This window comes from Haliotis rubra, unplaced genomic scaffold (genome assembly GCF_003918875.1).
Source record: "Haliotis rubra isolate DU_JTF1 unplaced genomic scaffold, ASM391887v1 Scf727, whole genome shotgun sequence".
Classification (NCBI taxonomy): domain Eukaryota; kingdom Metazoa; phylum Mollusca; class Gastropoda; order Lepetellida; family Haliotidae; genus Haliotis; species Haliotis rubra.
Window position 1 is genome coordinate 250,627 of NW_025767443.1, and position 23,063 is coordinate 273,689.

At 39.4% G+C, this 23,063-nt stretch overlaps 1 protein-coding gene across 1 annotated transcript; it reads right to left on the minus strand.

The window, feature by feature from the left end:
- Positions 1–12,097: 12,097 nt before the first annotated feature.
- Positions 12,098–20,824, minus strand: LOC124259532. The gene is made up of 6 exons (XM_046693668.1): positions 20,688–20,824; positions 18,009–18,049; positions 17,690–17,770; positions 15,139–15,180; positions 13,317–14,497; positions 12,098–12,732 (listed from the first exon to the last, which is right to left on the minus strand). The coding sequence occupies exons 2-6, from the start codon at positions 18,019–18,021 to the stop codon at positions 12,286–12,288; spliced, it is 1,764 nt and encodes a 587-aa protein (XP_046549624.1). The 5' UTR covers positions 18,022–18,049; positions 20,688–20,824; the 3' UTR covers positions 12,098–12,285.
- Positions 20,825–23,063: the final 2,239 nt, after the last annotated feature.

The window sequence follows — 23,063 nt, forward strand, 5'->3', positions numbered from 1 at the left end:
CAAAGTTCCAGAAAGGATGTGAGTGAGTGAGTTTAGTTTAACGCCGCACTCAGCAATATCCCAGCTATATGGCGGCGGTCTGTAAATAATCGAGTCTGGACCAGACAATCCAGTGATCAACAGTATGAGCATCGATCTACGCAATTGGGAACCGATGACATGTGTCAACCAAGTCGGCGAAACTGACCACCCGATCCCGTTAGTCGCCTTTTACGACAAGCATAGTCGCCTTTTATGGCAAGCACATGGGTTGCTGAAGACCTATTCTACCCCGGACCGTCACGGGTCGAAGGGATGTGTGTTGCATTATGTGTAGTTGGATATTCCGCGCATAAATTGTTTCGTGGAGCTGCGATCTGAGTCAGAGGAACAAAACAATTATCAGTACTTTGTATCTTCTTTCAGAACGCAGTGTCTCACTGGAGCTGGGCAGGGGTTTACTACTTTCCAAGTTTTGTTTCAGAGACATAACATCATACATTGCCCGTTGCTAGTAAAAATCCAGTTGGGCCAGTCACTATAGTGAATTTCCATGGGGTCATTTTTTAAATATAACACTCTCTCCGACCTGTTAAGTTATAATACACTTTTAAATCATGCAAGATTATGGCCTGATAAATAAAGGTATTGTACCTTTTTTGTAATTTTGCTTAGTTTCTACATTTAAATTTCGGGCCAGTGAATTATTTTGTGGGCTAGTAACTTTCAGGCATAGCTCGCCCGACTGGCTCGCAAAATTTGGAAACTATTTCGCACACTGTTGCATTGTGTGTGTGTCGGTGGCAACGTCTGTCTTGTAGCTGACGCCTGTGTCCCCCATGCTGCTGCTGTACATTTGGAATGGACAGTTTCATAATCTGGCGGAGGGGGGAAGGGGAGGGAAGAAGGGCTTGTTGTTGGTTGGCTTGCTGTTTAATGATGCTATATGGTGGCGGTCTGTAAATAATCGTGTCTGGACCAGACAATCCAGTGATCAACAGCACGAGCATCGATCTCCGCAACTCGGATACGCAGACATGTGTCAACCAATTCATCAAGCCTGACCACCCAATCCCGTTAGTCTCCTCGTACGAAAAAAACTTGGGTTAGAAGAAGGGCGAGGGAAGGGTGATGAAAGTTGGTTTAAGGCAGAAACACTTTTGAAACCGCACATATTTGCTTCCTCCAGCATTTTTACCCCCACCACAGATTATTGCTACATTTCATTCCACCTCTAACATTTTATTATATTGCACATTTAAATAATGAATACTTTATTATTTGTACCTTGCAATTGTATACACAGCTGATTAGTTTAAAAATACATTTGCTGTGCATGGCGACAGGGCTTTTGGAAGATTGGTCTGACTTCTCAAACAAATCTGCAACTGGATATTTGGCTGTGTGGGACAACTGACTGACTGACTGAGTTTAGTTTTACGCCGCTTTTAGCAATATTCCAGCAATATCACGGCGGGGGACACCAGAAAATGGGCTTAACACATTTTGCCCATGTGGGGAATCGAACCCGGGTCTTTAACCACTTTAACCACTAGGCTACCCCACCGCCCCCTGTGTGGGACAAAGACGGAAGATCATTTTATGCAGCTGGGACATTTGGATTGGGAGTTTGTGAAATGCATAAAGTCCTCTGATATCCACTCTCGCCATGTTATTGCTGGAATATCGGGAAAAGCGGCATGGAATCATACTCACTCACTGTAAATACCATACTTTCATACATTTGACAAGTGAGTGAGTGAGTATGGTTTTACGCCATTTTAGCTATATTCCAGCAATATCACGTCGGGGAGACACCAGAAATGGGTTTCACACATTGTACCCACGAGGGGAATCGAACCCGGGACTTTGGTGTGACGAGCGAACTTTGGCTACCCACCGCCCATTTGCGTTAGATATGCTACCTCAAGTAACATGTCGACAACAATGGTTGTCAGTATATAATGGATTTCAACTGATGTCTAAAAAAATCAGCAACCACAGTCGCATTGCTACTGCTTAATGGTGTGCAAGGGGACAAACGAATTATCGATACTGTCTTCCTGGATTGGCTATCAATATATATAATAGAAATCGATCATCATCAAATGATCATCGATCGATTATCGATAAATATCGGAGAAGTAACTCTGTGCAAAAATGCCTGAAAAATCTGAAAGAAATCAACACATGCCTAATCATTGATGCAGATAGATTCTCGACCCACGTGCTGCTTGCACCAGCACGTTTCCCGGTCCTTGCCGCATCTCTATCCAGCCGAATCTGCGATCCGAATCCACTGAGGGGTTACACATGTATGCTGGATTAATAACAAAACGCCATCCTGAATATATACATTATGAGCAGCCAATGAATAAAGACCTAGCTTTGCGTATTTTCAGAGTAAATGTGACGATGATTTCATCACAATAGTTTATGTACGATATTATAGGTTACACAATTTTCACATTGATGATTATAGATTACGATTTCCATCGACGATATTTCCTATTTTCGATCTTTTAACCAACCTAAATAAACAAGCACCCAGATCCGGAGTCTGAGTGATGACTTATTGATACGGCTATTTTGTTGAATACAAGCACCTGTGATAGCGCCAACAATGCTTGTTGTGAGGTGAGGTGAAATTAGGTTAACGTCATGCTTGAGAATATTTCGCTCATATGACAACGTGAATGCGTGTGTGTGTGTGTATGTGCGGCTGCTTGTACTGGCCCAGACTTAAGCTGGTTTTTATAGTGCTAGCCCACTGAGATACCATGCCGCAGAGAAGCATGAATACCCCACTCAGACACATTATACTGACTCCGAGCCGACCAGTCCTTGTTGTACCCTTTAATGCCGAGCGCCAGGCAGGGACCAACAAGTACCATATTTTAACGTCTTTTGTATGACGCGGTCGGGGATCGAACCCGCTCCTTGTTGTGAAAAACTTGAGTGGCAGAATGTAATCTGGATATTCTGTTGATTGTCACAATGTCCTTTGCCCTTTCCCCATTCATAAGAAATCTCTGCCAAAAGCAGAATCGATTGTACAAGTGTGAAGGTATCGTGAGCAGATATTTATTTCAGCAGTATTACAGATGTATGATGTTGTATGTAAACAAATCGTGTCAGAACCAGACAATCGAGTGATTGTCACGATGCGATACAATGACAGAGCATGTGTTTATGAATCACTATGATATAGTGATGATACCAGGTGTTCGCGAAAAGGTGAACATACCCTACTGAGTGGACCCCATCAGTGGCACCTGTTATAAAAATATGTTTACCTTTGTTCACCTGAAATAATTTAGGAACGTATGGTACAAGGCAAAATAAGGAATTGTATTGTACATAATGTTTTGTCACTGATGCATAATCATGATATAGGCTAACAGACATCGGAAATGGGGAACACATAATGGCACGATGACAACTTGATGAACCATGCCAGGGGTTGTAATCCTACCACCCTCGGTACATACTGAGCAGCACTGAAAACACACTAGTAAAAAATCTTAAAATATCACAAAAATGGCTTGAGCAATTACCAAGTTTATTTAGAACAGGAATAGATGGATTATTATGAAAGACAACAAAGGGCAAAAAGAACAACAACCCCAAAACAACCAAAAACACGGAAAACAAAACCAAAATCCCCACCACCACCACCCAAAAAAACCCCAAACAAACAAAACCAAAACCACCCAAACAAACAAAACATTAAGAAACAAAACAAAACAATATCAAACCAGACAAAACCACCCTATGATTATATTTACGTCATCATTATAGAAGACACATGGGGTCAAAATGAAAAGTCAATATTGGATACGTCCACCATTGCAGCAACACAGGTCATACAACGCCTTCTCATTGATCCAGGGCGGTGGGGTAGCCTAGTGGTTAAAGCGTTCGCTTGTAAAGCCCAAGATCCGGGTTCGATTCCCCACATGGGTGCAATGTGTCAAGCCCATTTCTTCTGTTCCCCGCCGTGATATTGCTGGAATATTGCTAAAAGCGGCGTAAAACCTCACTCACTCAACTCTCATTGATCCAATGAGTCTTTGATAGCATTCCGCACCTGACGCATATGACTTAAGCCCGGATAAAAATACATCATTTTACTGGGGTGCGTTTTCAGTGCTGTTCAGTATAGAGCTATGCCGGGGAATAGCACACCCATATGTTGTATAATGTTCTAAGATGCCTCGGTGAAAGATCAAAGGCGCCGACAGTACTTTATCAGACGAAAATGTTCACTTTTTGCATTACGTCAGTAATGCCATTCTAAATGTTCACTTTTTGCATTACGTCACAATGTAAGCGACGTCACGATGCATGTCCGTTGCCATCGCCTCGTTCAGCCTCCTACAGTAAACTATTCCGTTGCATCCCGTTTCTTGGTTTGCAGTTGTTCACGCAGCTAACATCACTGGTGGAAACATTACGTTTATGTTTTCCGATGATTTAAATGTTTTAATTCGACTCACAAGTTTTCAGCGACACGGTAACGTTCTCAATGTTTACATTCCCACAATGCAATCGTGGAATGTCGCTTGACTACTTGGTTTCATCTGAATGTACTGATCTAAACTTACTTTGGTAGTAGAAATGCGACGTTCATATTGTCCCATATGGTTTACGTTAATCGCAGATGTAATTAAAATAATTTAGGGAAGATAATTAATCAGAACGTAAACCGTCATCAAACTGTTTATCGTTTGTATTTTGTGGTAAATTCTGGGACATGTGTTGACTGCGTGTCATGTTCCAACAGTAGTAGGTTGCCCCAGTAACCAGTAAGAGTCGACAAGATCGGATTAGATGATCAAATTCTGGGACATGTGTTGACTGCGTGTCATGTTCCTATAGTAGTAGTAGGTTGTCCCAGTAACCAGTAAAGTAAGAGTCGACAAGATCGGACTATATGATCAAATTCTGGGACATGTGTTGACTGCGTGTCATGTTCCTATAGTAGTAGTAGGTTGCCCCAGTTACCAGTAAAGTAAGAGTCGACAAGATCGGACTATATGATCAAATTCTGGGACATGTGTTGACTGCGTGTCATGTTCCAACAGTAGTAGGTTGCCCCAGTAACCAGTAAGAGTCGACAAGATCGGACTATATGATCAAATTCTGGGACATGTGTTGACTGCGTGTCATGTTCCAACAGTAGTAGGTTGCCCCAGTAACCAGTAAGAGTCGACCACATCGGATTATATGATCAAATTCTGGGACATGTGTTGACTGCGTGTCATGTTCCAACAGTAGTAGGTTGCCCCAGTAACCAGTAAGAGTCGACAAGATCGGATTATATGATCAAATTCTGGGACATGTGTTGACTGCGAGTCATGTTCCTATAGTAGTAGTAGGTTGCCCCAGTAACCAGTAAGAGTCGACAAGATCGGATTGGGTGATCAAATTCTGGGACATGTGTTGACTGCGTGTCATGTTCCAACAGTAGTAGGTTGCCCCAGTAACCATCGTTTCTTGTGTAAGAGTCGACAAGATCGGATTATATGATCAAATTCTGGGACATGTGTTGACTGCGTGTCATCTTTACTATAGTAGTAGGTTGCCCCAGTAACCAGTAAGAGTCGACCACATCGGATTATATGATCAAATTTTGGGACGTGTGTTGACTGCGTGTCATGTTCCAACAGTAGTAGGTTGCCCCAGTAACCAGTAAGAGTCCACAAGATCGGATTATAGGATCAAATTCTGGGACATGTGTTGACTGCGTGTCATGTTCCTATAGTAGTAGGTTGCCCCAGTAACCAGTAAGAGTCGACCACATCGGATTATATGATCAAATTCTGGGACATGTGTTTACTGCGTGTCATGTTCCAACAGTAGTAGGATGCCCCAGTAACCAGTAAGAGTCGACAAGATCGGATTAGATGATCAAATTCTGGGACATGTGTTGACTGCGTGTCATGTTCCTATAGTAGTAGTAGGTTGTCCCAGTAACCAGTAAAGTAAGAGTCGACAAGATCGGACTATATGATCAAATTCTGGGACATGTGTTGACTGCGTGTCATGTTCCTATAGTAGTAGTAGGTTGCCCCAGTTACCAGTAAAGTAAGAGTCGACAAGATCGGACTAAATGATCAAATTGACTGGGACATGTTGACTGCGTGTCATGTTCCAACAGTAGTAGGCTGCCCCCAGTAATCCAGCAAGAGTCGACAAGATCGGACTATATGATCAAATTCTGGGACATGTGTTGACTGCGTGTCATGTTCCAACAGTAGTAGGTTGCCCCAGTAACCAGTAAGAGTCGACAAGATCGGACTATATGATCAAATTCTGGGACATGTGTTGACTGCGTGTCATGTTCCAACAGTAGTAGGTTGCCCCAGTAACCAGTAAGAGTCCACAAGATCGGATTATAGGATCAAATTCTGGACATGTGTTGACTGCGTGTCATGTTCCAACAGTAGTAGGTTGCCCCAGTATCTGATGGATCTTGCAGTAAGAGTCGACAAGATCGGACCATATGATCAAATTCTGGGACATGTGTTGACTGCGTGTCATGTTCCTATAGTAGTAGTAGGTTGCCCCAGTTACCAGTAAAGTAAGAGTCGACAAGATCGGACTAAATGATCAAATTCTGGGACATGTGTTGACTGCGTGTCATGTTCCAACAGTAGTAGGTTGCCCCAGTAACCAGCCGTGAAGTAAGAGTCGACAAGATCGGACTATATGATCAAATTCTGGGACATGTGTTGACTGCGTGTCATGTTCCAACAGTAGTAGGTTGCCCCAGTAACCAGTAAGAGTCGACAAGATCGGATTATATGATCAAATTCTGGGACATGTGTTGACTGCGTGTCATGTTCCAACAGTAGTAGGTTGCCCCAGTAACCAGTAAGAGTCCACAAGATCGGATTATAGGATCAAATTCTGGGACATGTGTTGACTGCGTGTCATGTTCCAACAGTAGTAGGTTGCCCCAGTAACCAGTAAGAGTCGACAAGATCGGATTGGATGATCAATCTCGGGGACTATGATGATCGTATGTCATCTTATCCTAGTAGCCCTGTTCCTCGAGTCCGCAAGATCGGATTGATGATCAAACTCATTGACTATTCTGATTGCGTTTCATAATGCCAAAAATGTGTCATGTTTAACTCATGTAACTTGTTGCTCTGGATTCGATGACTCAGTGGCCGTCATGATGTAATGACCCGTGAAGATCCGGGTTAGAATTGGTCTTCAGCAACTCATGCTTGTCGTAAAAGCATTATTCACAGACCACCGCCATATAGCAGGAATGTTGCTGAGTGCGGCGTTAAACAACCACCCAACCAACACCATCGTCACGATATAGATGGAACCGTGCAGACTTGTGCTCTGGACCCCAGAAACAAGTGAGTGAGCGAGTTTAGTTTTAAGCCACACTCAGCAATATTCCAGCTATATGGCAGCGGTCTGTAAATAATCAAGTCTGGACCAGACAATCCAGTGATCAACAGCATGAACATCGATCTGCGCAATTGGGAACCGAGGACATGTGTCAAACAAGCCAGCGAACCTGACCACCCGATCACGTTAGTCGCCTCTTACGACAAGCATAGTCGCCTTTTGTGGCAAGCATGGGTTGCTGAAGACCTATTCTACCCCGGATCATCACGGGTCCGGAAACAAGTGACCTAATCAAAGCTATTGTCATTGATTGTGTAAAATATGTAAAATGCATGTTTAGTATCTGTTTTCAATGAGTTCGTAGATAATCTCAAGTCAAATAATTGCAAGGGTATTTTTGTGAATGAGTATGCTGACAACATTACCTTTTTAATGTTTGTAGATGATATTGCTAATGTTGGAGATTCTTGTGAGAAGATTACAACATCAGATAGGTTGTGTAGCAGGATTTTGCAGTCAATATGGGATGAAGATAAATTTAGATAAAACTAAAGTCATGGTATTCCGAAGAGGTGGTGTAATAACAAAACGGAAAAGTGGCATTATAATGGTATTCCTCTTGAGGCAGTGTCAACTTATACGTGTCTTGGTGTGTTCTTCACTCCTGATCTCTCATGGAGTTTGGCCAGAAATACCCTAGCACAACAAGAGAAGTCCCTGTACATTTGTTTGTTTTTAAAAAAGAGAGTTTATGTTTCTATTTGACAGGATAATAATAATGTGTCCATTCACATAGCGCCAAACTCCATACTAGGTATGCTCATAGCGCTAACAATCAAGGCACAGCACATTATTACCCTGGATAACCCAAGCTGCCTGTTAGGCGCTAGATGGTTATAGTCATATGACTTTTTCCACCGGGTACTCATTTTCCTGCTGGGTGAACAGAGACAATTTTGAACAAACTCACTTGCCTAAGGTGAGATGTGTCACATGTGCTTCGTTGTGGGGCAGGACTCAAGTCCTAGAAACTCTCAGGAGTCAAGCTTCCAAACACGGTCACCCATCCAAGGACTCTCCGAGATCGACGCTGCTTAACTTCACCGATTTGTGACCTGAGCTTTGAGCACAGGACCACGCGACAGGATGGGTTCCCCATCTTATGTTATGCATCAGGAGTTTGGGGTTTTGGAAGTGATCAGGTTCTATGAAATATTCACCGTAAATTTCTCAGAAATTTCTTCATATCAATTCAAACACTCCAGCAGCAATTTTATATGGAAACCTAGGAAGGTATCCACTACATGTTACAACCATGTTCATTCTCAATAAAATACTGGTTGAAAATGTTATACATGACCACAACTAGATATCCAGAGGCTTGTTATCTGATGTTGTAGCAGCTTGATGGAGTCGGTAGATCAACATGGGCAACAAGAATCTAATATTTGTTGAATATCCACGGATTGGTATAGTGTGGCTAGAACAAGGTGTTGGTGATGTCGCCCATTTTCTTAGAGTTTGTAAGGAACGGTTGCAAGATTGTTGGAAACAAACATGGGCATATACCATAGGTGAAACCAGTAAGCTTGATAATTATTTCATAGTCAAAACTGAAGGTATTTGCACTACTTGAAAAGTACAAGAGTCATCAGAAGATGACATATCCCCCCGGCCCCCACATATTTGAAAGAACAAATCATCTGACAGTTATGTTACCTGGGGTTTTCGGGGGTGTTATACCCTTATTCACTAGGCAAGCTGTCTAGCCACTCTGGTTCTGGGGATGATGTAGCTAAGATGGATAGTCAAAGATAAGTCCAGTATGATGTTCAAGTCCATTTATTTTGGAATGAATTCTTTCACAAAGGTCCTCAGAAACTACCTAGTTCTCCTGAATTACACATAACCTTAGATCACAAACTTCCTGGAAGAACTTGTTGGTTTCTTGCACAACTCCTAAAGTTACATGTTCATTTCTGCCATTCTCTCAATATACAGAGAGAACCTCTCAAGTCAACGGTGGGGCCCAGAGTCTCTTCGGTTCCCCCCGAAATGTGGGAAAAGTCTTCTTTGACAATTTTAGGCTCCTCCCCCCGAAATAATGTCCTACCTCATACAAAAATGACTCATATCCAATCTTAATAATTAGTTACTTTCATTAGTCCCTTCCGCAGACTTTATTTGGTACCATCAAATTCTTCCAGTCATAAAATGACATGGCTAGTTATCCTTAAACCATCCATCAACCAAACGTTGACATATCTAACTAATATCTCAGACTGGTAGGCGCAATTGTGTAGAAACACCAGTTTATGTCAATTCAGAGAAATTGTTATTCCCCAAGAAAAGTGAATCAATAAGAGTTCAGTTAGCTTGGTCAATGCACTTTCCCAGTACATGCACCCTTCTTAACTTGACTTCAAATTTTCCTTAAATATTTTTAAATGTATATAATGTTTTCAACTCTAAATATCCTGGTTATAGTTACTTAAAGTCCAGCTTGATGTCTTTTTAGACTAAGTCCAAATCGTTTCCATGCAAATCATGAAAAATAAAAATGCCAAAAATCTGTAAATAGCTAAAGGCACCACATTTAGCACAAATTTGAATGTATCTGCAGTGGAAGACTTTATTACTTCATGTCATCTGTATAACAAGCAGAGAAACACGTTTTTACCAAGTATCTGTACAAGTCATTTATATAATGTAGATCAACTTAATAAAGCTATGACAGAAAGTACTATGTCAGAATCTTTAGCACTATATATTCACACAGATATCAGACAGCTTAACGTTAACAGCTAAGGGAGACAACTGACACCTTACAAGTTTACGAACGCTTCATTTAATTCTGGTGGTGGGACACCTGACCATTATCAATGTTAATAAGATACAGTGTGACCTGACAATATACATTCAGAAAATGCTTGTTTAAATTAGTATCTACATACATGTTTAGTATGTAAATCTCTTAATCTTATTACAGTCCTGTTCAGTGTAATCCCAAGAAAGGATGACTGTCGATCCATTGAAAATATAATGAATGCACATCCCATCGCCATCATATACTCATGCCAATAATGGTTGTCACCCCCTCCCCACCCAACCTCACACCCCCACCCTCTCCAATTAAAAAATTGAAGGGGGTGACAACCATTATTGGCATGAGTATATTTTCAAGTTTTAATAAGATTTCGAAGTAATGTCAAAAAATATCTATAAGTAAAAGGATTTAAATATGTTACGTGTAATGTTTTAATCTGTACACCCATAAATATAATGGTAATGGACAATTGAATGCCAATATTTAAGACAAATTTTGAGTGAAATTTTAAAAATCACTTAAGGAAACGAAAGTGACCCCTTTGGTTATCGTATGTCAAGTAGAGCAATACCCCTGTAGTTATTGGGAGCCTCTCTGTCCCCAGCTTTATGTAACGGAATGATAAGACCAAGGTTAGTGACCTCTTTGCTTATCGTATTGATCTTATTTGCTCATTCTGGATACCATGCCGCTCTTCGCAAAGTGAGTAAATTAGGTTTAATGGCTCTTTGATCAGTATTTCAATCATTTATCAGTCGATTTCAGTCATGAAACTATCAACTCACAAACATATGTAATTGTAATAAACTAAGCTTAAAAAAGAGTGGGGTGGTGGGGTAGGCTAGTGGTTAAAACGTTGGCTCGTCACGCCGAAGACCCGTGAAGCCCATTTCTGGTGTCCCCCGCCGTGATGTTGCTTGAATATTGCTAAAAGCGGCGTAAAACGAAACTCAGTCAGTTAAAAAGAGTACTGTCTATTATGTAAAACCAACCTATGTCACCTGGTTCAATTACGAGCAAACAGTTATATTACCTGGTGCACGATGATGACAAATAAGTGGTCATGTGTACAGGCTGTGTGGCTACCAGGTACATTGCAGAACAAGCAAACAAGGTTTTCCAAAAGGTCTTAAGAGAGCAATATATCACACAAAACCTCACGACCTTGTGGAACATTGAAGACAAACGTTATGACCCTATTCCTCACTGTCTGCTGACCTACCAGACAAGCTTCTTCTTAGGAGAGAGAGTTTGGTTCCAGCAATATAACGGCTGATGGTGACACCAGACGTTGGGGGTATATGTAGAATTAGACTTGGGATTTCGGACGCGGTTGGCGAGCTGGCTAAAGCGCCAGGCTAGTGATCCAGCGAGGTTGAGGTGTCGGGATCGAGCCCACCTGTGACCGGGTGTAAAAACCTTGGAGTCAACTTTGTGTGCAGACTCTTTCAGTGTTGTCACAGCCCCTGGTGTACAGTACACAACCCTGTGCACTTAAAAGAACCCACGAATCGGTTGGTATTTGACCAGATGGTGGCCACATGAATACGTGCAAACACCTAGTTGCGGGTACAGCAACGTGCAATGAACAGGGACAAAGTACTGTGACTATGTGTCCCAGTCCACCCTGAAGCTGTGAATGGGTACCTCGTTAGGATGAGAAAGCCACAATAAGTCGGTGGCTATATAAATATCCTATAATAAATAATAATAATAAATTTCGGCGCGAAGAACGCTATAACTGACCCCACCGCCCAAACTGTAGGACAATTATTCAAGCGCACGGCAACAGACAACACCATCCCTTTGGAGCATACGGTGAAACCCAGTATGAGTTGATACTCTAGTAGTATATGATATTTGCGTCCTTGAAAAAGATCCTCTGACTTCGTATAAAAAATAGTAAACACCAACAGGTTTGAACTGTTCTGACATTTACACGCTATCCCCGACACAGCAGGTCAAGGGGTGTCTGTCCATATGTATCTCTCTTCATAACATCCGCCCCCCTTTGTATCAACAGTGTGATAGCCTTCATCTGTGCAGTCTCTGGTCCGTAATGTTTTTCCTTCAAAGAACGCAGTGTAGCTTCTGGTGCCTCTTTATCTATTCTGTTCTTTGCACACATATAGATAGCATCCGACCATCACTGTGTCCCAACTGTCTTCCCGGTCATCTTTGCTTTCCCACTGACATAGCAAGTGCAAGGCCGTCTCTCCATGCTCAGTAGTCCTGTTGACGTCTGCACCATGATCAATCAACAGACGAAGAAGATCAACGTCTACATCTTGAATCATGCATGCAGTATGAAGTGCAGTCTCTCCATATCCTAGGTATCTAAGAAGAAGAAATCCGTTTTTGTGGAAGATGCTTGCGACTAAAGAGACAAGCATAATTTCAGTCGAAATGTCTGGCTTTCTTGAAATGTTCGCGTATCCTCCGCTTTCCAGCAGGATCTTAGCAGCGATGTAGTTGCAACATCCAACAGCTGCATGCAGCAGGGTTCCCCCTGTACTGTCTCTCTGATTGATACCAACACGATTCCATTCCTGCAAAATGATTCAGGTATGGGTTAAATATATAAGTACAGACTCGATTATTTACAAACCACAATCATGTAGCTAGTATATTGCTGAGTGAAAGGTTTCTCCCTGCGGGATGTGCTAAATGGCAATAACTCAGTATCTCATCAGACGAATATGGATATTCTACGGTCAGTCCATCAATTCATTATTACATCAAAACGTTTTGATTCATAAAGTTTTGTAGCTTCTCTTATTTTTTATTTGTACCAACTGGCCACGAAACAAAACCAAGATAAATTGTTGATATCCATGATTGTTATTATTCAGAGATAACTTGATATAACCACTATAAATATGTACAACATTATGCACAAATGTGAACCTTCACATGTATTATGGAGCGGCATTAATATAAGCCATTTAGGTTTGTTGCCAATCCTTTTCTTTCTTCTTGAATAGAATAAAATATGTTTAAACCATATTGCTGAGTGACAATGACAAGAACGAAAGACTTCATGGGTTCCTATTCTGAGTTTTCCTTTCTTATTTACCCTTGAGAGGAACACTAAACATTCAGTTGGAGAAACCAGACATGCCCCTTGTCTTACCTGGCCAAAACGGAAAAATGAGGTAGAGACACTTGAGCGTATCACCTGCTCAAAGAACTTCTTTTTAAAGCAGAGCTCATGTTGTATCACGGTATAGTTCCCCTGACGTATTTCTGCAGCCAGCCTCTGAACAAGTGCGTCCATGGCTGAGGATGATTCTTTGAAGAAGATGTACATCTCAATTTCTCTTTCTTGTGGCACATGCACCTTACACTTTTGCATGATGACTGAAACAGGAAACTCTTGTGCAGCAAAGAGAGGGTCTTTGTTTCCAACTGCTACTGCCACACTCTCATAGATGGATGGGTGGGAGAAAGCAACACCATTTCCACTCATTTTAAGATAGCTTCCTAATAAACCAGAAGCAGTGCTTTGCATCTCTGTTCTTAGTGTTGCATCTGTAAGGCTTGAAATATCCAATTGACCACCAGCCTTCAGGAGTATTTTAAAATGATCATAACATTTCTGCTTATCAATCAAAACTCGGGTGGTGTAATTGAGAAATTTGAGAGGTGAAGAAAAGAAATTGTCAATATCAATTTCATGTCCACTGGTTCTCAGTTCAACATACATCTCGCAGCAATGAGGAAACCCATGAGGACTCTGACTATATAGTTGCATCTTGGTACTCTCTGGAATGTCACTTATATGATGTCTGGACAGATGAAAGTCTAATATGTCAAGTTTCTCCCTGTCTGTGTTCAGCTTATCGGGATTGACTATTGCATCCTCTTCTAAAATGACGTCTCCGTATTTTCCAAGTTGATTCCTTGCAGCTTCCAAAATATTGAGCCTGCTCACAAATATTATGCGTGGACCATCTTTGTGTTCAGTATCCTTTGTCTGTCGTTCTAAAATGATCTGAAAAACGGGAAGCCAAGTGCTAAAACTTTTTTGGTCAAAATCAAAAGCGCCCAAAACATCATTCATGAAAACAACACTGTCAGGAGCCTTCCTTACGACAACGAAGTAGTCCTCGGGAGTATCGATCTTGAACACTTCCTTCCCATCATCCTGCAGACTCTTCAGCGTCATGTAACCAAGAGTTGTCTTGCCATCACCAGCATTTCCGGTAACAGTAACCCATCGGTGCCTTGTTTGAAGCTTCTCTATGACGGTTTCAATGGCAGACACTCTGACCATTCCTCTGTTCCAGATATCAATATCTTTCCTTGTTTGTTCTGTAAAAAATATTGGTACTTCAAACAGATATTATGATACCTGTGAGAAGTGCAAACACTGAATGTGTGTTTATGTCGTATTTATTTGTTTGTTGTTTAATACCACACACAGCAACTTTCCAGCTATATGGCGGCGGTCTGTTGATAATTGCCTCTCTTCCGGACGATCCAGTGATCAGTAGAGTGGAATGGGATTCGATGACATGTGTCAACCAAGTCAACGAGTCGGAGTACTAGATCCTGTCAGTCATATGACAACCATGGGTAGATGAAGACCAATTCTAACCCGAATCTTCACGGTTGTTAAAAGTACTTAAAAGACACAACCTCTTATCTATGCTGGTCATAACGGAATTACTGACATACTTTTACATGTTTTTTCAAACATAATATTATAATATATATGTATCTGGTTATTGTATTCATTACATAAAGGAAACTGGTATGCATCATAAATTGTAAATATGTATGTATGTAGCTGATTGCATGTTGCTAAATTAGGTGTGGTGGTGGTTTAAAATGTAAAACAGTTGTAATTAATATAATATAAAAATGGTATGGATAAATACATTATAAGTTTGATTTATAATGGACTTGTGTATATAGCTACAATAATGCCATTGCGACGTCACCAGTTTTACCTTTTAAATGGCGTAGCCTTTCTTCATCAACGCAGTTGTTTACTAGACAAAAAGGAAAAAATGTCATTAATGGCATTTTAGAAAACAAAACACGTAATGGCATGAATGATTTATGGATTATATGTAGCAAGGTAAGTTAAAATGTACACTTCCGGGTTTTTATCCGGATGTCATTTCCTGAAGGTGTATTGCTAAAAGAATTCTTTCTGTAAGGTCATCTATACAAATCTTTCGCACACTGTGAGAGGCGATCCTCAAGTCAGTAAAAGACCCATCCATGCTTCTAAAATCTTGCTTTATATTTAACATACCTTCTCACTTACGGTATTGGGTGAAGCTTTATATTTAACATACCTTCTCACTTACGGTATTGGGTGAAGCTGGTGAGCAAATAATCGACAAACAAACAAACAAACAAACAGCCATTAACCGAGACCAAGGCATTTACCTTCCCGGTGTATATTCTATTGTCCTATAATCTCTTGGCTTCATCCTTACATTGTTATCTCTGTGCACTAATCCTATCTAATTGGCTTCCTATCATGTTGCTATCATTGGTTGCTTATTAAGTTGTTATCTTTGTACATCAATCCTATCTAATTGGCTTCCTATCATGTTCTTATCATTGGCTGCTTATTGTTGTTATCTTTGTTATCTAATTGGCACTCATTATCATTGGCTGCTTATTGTTATCTCTTTGTCATTAATTACTAATTGGTACATTGTTATCATTTGTGCATTAATCCTATCTAATTGGCTTCCTATCATGTTGTTATCATTGGCTGCTTATTAAGTTGTTATCTTTGTCATTACAATACATTGTTATCTTTGTACATTAATCCTATCTAATTGGCTTCCTATCATGTTGTTATCATTGGCTGCTTATTAAGTTGTTATCTTTGTACATTAATCCTATCTAATTGGCTTCCTATCATGTTGTTATCATTGGCTGCTTATTACGTTGTTATCTTCGTAATTATTGTGTTATCTGTACATTCTCCCTTCTTGCAATGTGTAAACATGTTTCTATCTATATATATTCACTCTCTGCTCTCATTCACCTGATGAAAGAGCAAGATTCAGCTCTGAAACGTCGTGTAAAGAATAAAAAAAGAAGTTGTTATCCATAAAACGTGTCATGTATTCAAACAAACAGAACACTACAAAAAGTATATACCGTAAAGTACGGTCATGACCAACTCAAAGGGACAAAACTATGTAGTTCGAGTGAAATATCCATCAAGTGGTCGTGACGAAACGAAGAGTCCGTGAGTCGGTAAGAAGCGAGTTCGTTGGAAACGTACTTTACTGCAATACATTCTGACCATTTTATTGCCTGACATCTGAGAATTGTGTATAACAAATATATAACCTACCTGTAATTGTACATGTGAAACTAAATGGAAGTAACATTGATGTGATAACGGAAGACTTGTGACGTAGATGTACGTCAAAAGCATCAAAGCATAATCTGCAAACATGTTAAGGGGCTCTTTTTGTGGACATTAGTAAATACAACATATGACATTAACAAGCAATTCTTGAGAGATAATATTACACTTTCTATCCCGCTCCAACCCGTTTTACAGTTATTTTGTGGACGAGGCTGGACGTACTAAGAACTACCTTGGTGTGACTCTGGCTTTAGCCTGAGAGTAAACATATATTGGGTAAAGGAACACGCATATGTACTCTGTATTGCGCTATTACCTTAAACCCTGCTATGGTGATTGAGGGGATAATCTATCCCTGTCTCTCGTTTAATTTGATAATTTTGTCAACGCGTCGTATATGTGGTCTGGGGAATTAGCTCATGTCTAAAATGCAGTGTACGTACAATACGTTGACAAGACAAAGGAATACCTTGTGCTCAAACTTCTTTAGTTACATGACAAACAAATACACAAGACATAAATGAGGTGAGCGGAGTACCTGCTCAACCTCGGGCGTTTCCTACGAGCGGCATTATCCTGCTCGTGGTCGTCCCTACAGACAGTCGGAATACCGGACTAGCGACAACTCAACAATGGACAGATAGAGAGAAAATAGCACTTCCTTGACCAGTTGACACGATGGCAAACACGGCCAAGGGGGATTACCAATTAAGGTTATAAATGTCTTACACAGTAATGAATGGGCTGACAAGTCAATGTACAATGCGGTAGTGATAAAGATTACACAGAATACAGATTAGCGTCATATAAATAATTACAATAAGGTCTCACATGTCTTGACTACATAGTTTTTGACTGTTTAAATATTTGGACGATGGCTGTCCTCAATTAGTCCCTATAACAATATTGCACACATACCTTTTGTTGAGGTAATATCATGTACGTGTGCAAAAAACGGAAAGAAGTGTGTTATAGGTATACTATAGAACGTTTACCGTTTAGAGTCCCTTGGTGGATGCCGATGCGAAACACGCCGTGGGCAACATTGCAAATACTCTTTTTGTTAGGTGACAATATGTTCATCCCATGTATAAATTCCTGGGCATATTAGGTAACTGGAGAAACAGAAGGACGTTATAGTTATATTGTAGGCATACCGTTTAGAGTCCCTTGGTGGATTCCGATGGCATACACGATGTTGGCGGTTCCTTGGTTACCAGTGACGTGGACCGACGTACCTGGATACAAAACGATGTGTTATCAAGACTTCAAGTTCAAAATTAAAAGAATCTCAAATTATACACATTAAAGGGAAAGTTATGTAAAGTTTTGTCTAACGCTTATTAAGGTAGTTCAACAAACATCTTAAACATTTTCTGTAATCTGAGAACCGTGTGTTCCTCCAGGTTCTAGCATTGTGTGAGGCTGGTGATTTATCACATCAGATGGTGAGATCAGTTTTGACATATAACTCACCTTTCTCTGCCATATCTGTCTGGAGCACAGTCTCGATTGATCTGAAACAGATTAAATCGACTAGTACCACTACTTCAACTTAAATATATGGAAGCAGGGTAATGTGAGGCTCTATGCTTCACTTACAAGTACACTGTGTAAAGCTAAAATAATATAATATACTAGTAACATGGCCTATTCATCTCATGTTCTAATAGTCAAGTGACAAAATACAATAAATAAAGAATACTAAATCTTTCACGAGTTAATACAAATGGTGTTTCACGGAAGCGAGTTTAATATTGTGCTAAATAGAAAGTATAGTCCAGTAAAATTAGTGGAAAAAATCGCTGAACCTCCAAAATATTGGTACAGAAATGGTTTTGTGTTTATATCGTTTACAATTATTATAGTTGTGTAAACAATATATAAAAAGCTGTCCCTTGGATGTTGATACTAAGTGGCTTTTGGGGGGCAAAAACTATGAAAAATGGTATTTTTCAATTATTTTTTTGAATTCTGAAAATACTTGCAAAACATACAACTGAAGTGTATAAGATAGTAAATAATGAAAATTAATACTGAAAAAAAATTATGACATGAGGTTTGAACTTGATTTTGGACACTCCAGCACACTGGAAACAAGTAAATGAGAGTTATCTCCCCTTTGTTTACAATATATTGAAGTAGCAGAATGGAAAGGAAAGGTTATATCTTTTATAAAACTCTAACTAGATGAGGCTACCGTTAGTCAAATAGATAAAGGATTAAAAAGACAGCTAAAAGCTACAATTAAAAGAGATGAGGAGGAGGACTGAGGTGATTCTGCTCCTTTAATTAGCCCACAGAACTATATGCACTGCGGTCGTGTAAGACTACGAACCTTGGTGATAAATGGGACATTTTGTATCAAGATTTAACAGAACTTGAAGAAACATATGCCAGAATGATAGATTAGGAAAATATGATACCATTTATATTTTCTATGCTATTAATTTAGAAATAATTTCAAAAGTTGATTGAAGGATAAGTTTGTTCTCCTTTAACTGTAACTGGCAACTACATATTATTATGTGAGCAGAGTGAGTGAGTATGTTTCTACGCCGCTTTTAGCAATATTCCAGCATTATCACGGCGGGGACAACAGAAATGGGCTTCACACATTGTACCCATGTGGGGAATCGAACCCGGATCTGAACGCTTTAACCACTAAGGTTACCCCAGCAGAATTGAGTGAACCCTTGCAAATATTTAGAATTATACCCTTGCTGATATTTTTATCTGATTTGAAATCATTTGAAAAACGGACTGAAATCTTCACGAAAAACATGAAACTGAACACATAAATTATATATATAACACATATTTTTACTAAAAACATCTTTTCTTTAATTCAATTTTTAGACTCAGTTTTTTACCCCATAATACGATTTAGCATACATCTATTTGACTTTTTATAACCCATGTACTAGTATTAGTAATACCTTGTGTTCTCTTTGAAAATATCCATAAAAAGTACATTTGTGTCTCAATATGAAATTTTTTAATAATATTCTCTGAAATATTTTTTTTATAACTTTTTACCCCAAAATAGGACATCGGATAACATTATTTGACTTTTCTAATTCATCTATTGGTAGTACCTTATGTACCCATTGAAAATATATATAAAAAGGTAAATTTGTGTCTCAATATGAGATTTTAAAAGTTATTTACTGAAGATTTCAATTTTTAAACTCTTTACCCCCAAAATAGAATCTAGCATCATATTTCAAGGAGGACTTTTTAATACTCATTAGTTATAATTTAAACATGTTGAAAACACTCAACTCATTTCTGTACCAACTATTTGGAGGTTTTGTCACACTTTGACTGGACTAGAAGCTGCCTGCTCTCGGTTATCCGCGAGTCAAACAAGGTCTAATACCATTGTGATGAGTCAGTATCATTGTGATGTCATAACTGTAAACCATAATGACGTCATACGTCTTGCGGTATTACACTAGTGTAATACTGCCGTAAAAGTATTACACTGCAGTATCTTCCACTTGCGAGTCATGAAACACTACATTTAGTTTTATTTAAGACTGGAACTCCCTTCAATCTATAAGATGTTTAAGCTATACAATAAATAATGTGCGCCATTATTTTAGGCAACTTGCCTTTCCAAGCTATACATATTCACCCTTACTAAAGAAATATTAGGAAGTCAAAATTCATTAATTCCACTGTATCAAATAATAATGTCAAGACGCAGTCATGTTGACCCATCGGTATATTAAAACCCTAACCCTAATACAAAATACTAACCCTAATACTAAAACTAATAATTCCTCATACAAATCCAATGTTGAAGTAACGAGACACAAACACGCAAGAATGATTGTTGACCGACACACCCACACATGTAGACCCTCCACTGGTATGGGACGCTACGCTTTGTTTGCGCTTCGCGAGCTGTTTCTAACAAACTTCAGTCAGACATATATTGTTGGTGGGGTAATATGTGGTAGCATGCCGAAAATATTCAGGCGAATGGTTATTAGAAAGACAATGTGTGTGAAGGTGTTAATCCCCCTGATCATGTAAACCTCAACATGAAGGAGCCCACCTTCCAACACCTGCTCATCCGCCATAACCAACAATGGAGGACGCGGCCACAGTGACACACCGCTATGCTTGAAAATATGAAATGCTTACATCTGTCAGACGAGGGAATATCTTCTACACGATTGTCGCTATGCCTCTGGACAGGATAAATCCACAACTGTCGTACATTCGTAAAGGGCAACTCGTCATCGTCTTGCTGTGATTGTCAGATGTATCACGTGACGTGTTCGATTGCGTAAAGAGGGTGTAGAGAGGGGGATTCTGTGGCAAGTCTTTGTCACATTATTTTCGAAATTACTGACACTTTTCAAATGTTCAGATATCTTGAATTTAATCAGAAATATCTTGAAATGAATTAAAACTATCTCGAATAGAGTCAATTGTAGATATCTGCAATAACATTCATGATATTGGAAAATGAATTAAGTATATGATGAAGCATATTAATGGTATCTTTAAACGAATTGCTGAAATCTAAGTTTAGTTTAATGATGTCGGAATAAGATTAAATTTAAATATAACTAAACAAATTTTTAATATCAGTAATATTTTATATGTTAAATAGATATATCATTGATTAATTATTGAATGAAATAATGATTAAATCTTGAATGGGTGATTTTATCCTAGAGGGTGAAAACGTTCCTTTCCTTTTCTAACAGATCTTTTAGCAAATATATGCATATTTATCGTCGAAACTACCCTTCAAGGCTGTACGGGTTCATCAGCTGGCAATCGGGCTTTACATTCATAACATAAACCGACAAAATACACAGCCAGGCCTACAGGTGATCATATAGGATCACCAATATCAGACTTGAACCACATCCTTGGATTGCTATATCGGTCTGTGCTCTGTAGAAGTCTTCTCTAACGACACACATCGGTTGACTAAGTTTCGTTCACTGTGATTTAGTTACTTGATATTCCGGGTAGAGTTTAGTTTGAGATTTGGGGCGGTGGGGTAGCCTAGTGGTTAAAGCGTTCGCTAGTCACGCCGAAGATCCGGGTTCGATTCCCCTCATGGGCACAATGTGTGAAGCCCATTGCTGGTGTCCCCCGCCATGATATTGGTGGAATATTGCTAAAAGCGGCGTGGAACCAAACTCACTCACTTACTCACTCATAGTTTGAGATTTATACCCCTGTGAACACTCTGTGGACAATATTTGTTAAAGATAAGACGTGGTTAAGGTTTTCACAGAAGGAGGCCATATAATTTCTCGCTCAACAACAAAAACGTTGTTTCTCTTAAATGTAAGTGCTATGACATATTGAAGGTATGCAATGTGAATTGATGTGACAAAAGGCACAATTTAGACGTCCTTCGGGTATAAGTCTGTAACATTCAGACATTTACATATACTATTAAAATATTTCCATATCTGAATGTACTAGTTTGTTTGTGTTCTGCTGGGATTCGTGTATCCATTCACATAACCGAATCACAAGGGATAACTATTTCAAAGCGCGAACCATGAAGGATCTTTTTACTAATATAAGTTCTCATTTAATTATTGCATTTTTAAAAGAATTAGACTAGTTAACTGATTTGTAAATAGATACATAATTTATTGTAGTTTAGATTAGTAACTGAAATTGTTAGTGGCTGTACCCTCAAAGGGGGTTGAAGCAGCGTAAAATGATTATCCTCCTGAGAAGGTATGTAAGTCCCGAAACATTCAAAGGAAATTTAAATTTATCAGCTGTTTTAAATGTAGTATTCTAATTTTGGCTAAATTTTACTTCAATCACCAGTGGCTGAAGGGATGATATAAATCCATGCAGGTAGCAAAAGTACTGTAAGTCCCCATGGTCCCTAAGTTGGTGATCTACCTTCAGTTGTTGGCGATCTATAGCCAGTTTTTATATTGTATTGTCCAAAAAGTGCTATTAGTTTTGACTTTCCACACTAGTTTTAGTTGTAATTGTGATATTCTAGTTGTTTTACTGTCCTTCGTAGACAGGTTTTTATCATATACATATATTCCATTTCAATGTCAAACATGTTCTCATCACGATATGGCTGAGATATTGCCAATGTGACGTTAAATATTAACTCACTCACTCACTCATTCACATAACCAGCAATATCTCATACGTCTAATCAAACTCTGAGGCTGTGGTGATTGGGTGTCATGTTCCCCAGTTGCCCGTGATGTTTTTCTAGTGTAACTTTGTTCTCTGACTCAATGACTGAGAGGCCGTCAAGACATAGATGGAACTGTGCTGACTCAGGCATTGAATAAGCACTTCAGTGTTCGCGGTAGGATTTGTACTAGTGCGTGCAGAAGTACAATGATAAAAATGTAGTCCAAATCTTTTGCGGGTGAAATTTTCATTACAATAACATCATTATCACAACAAGAAATTATATTTACAAGCTTTAACTTACGTTGCAGCGTTTGAATATAATGAACGATCATGATATGATGTGTGTAGTATTTGCCACTCTGAAATGCAAGA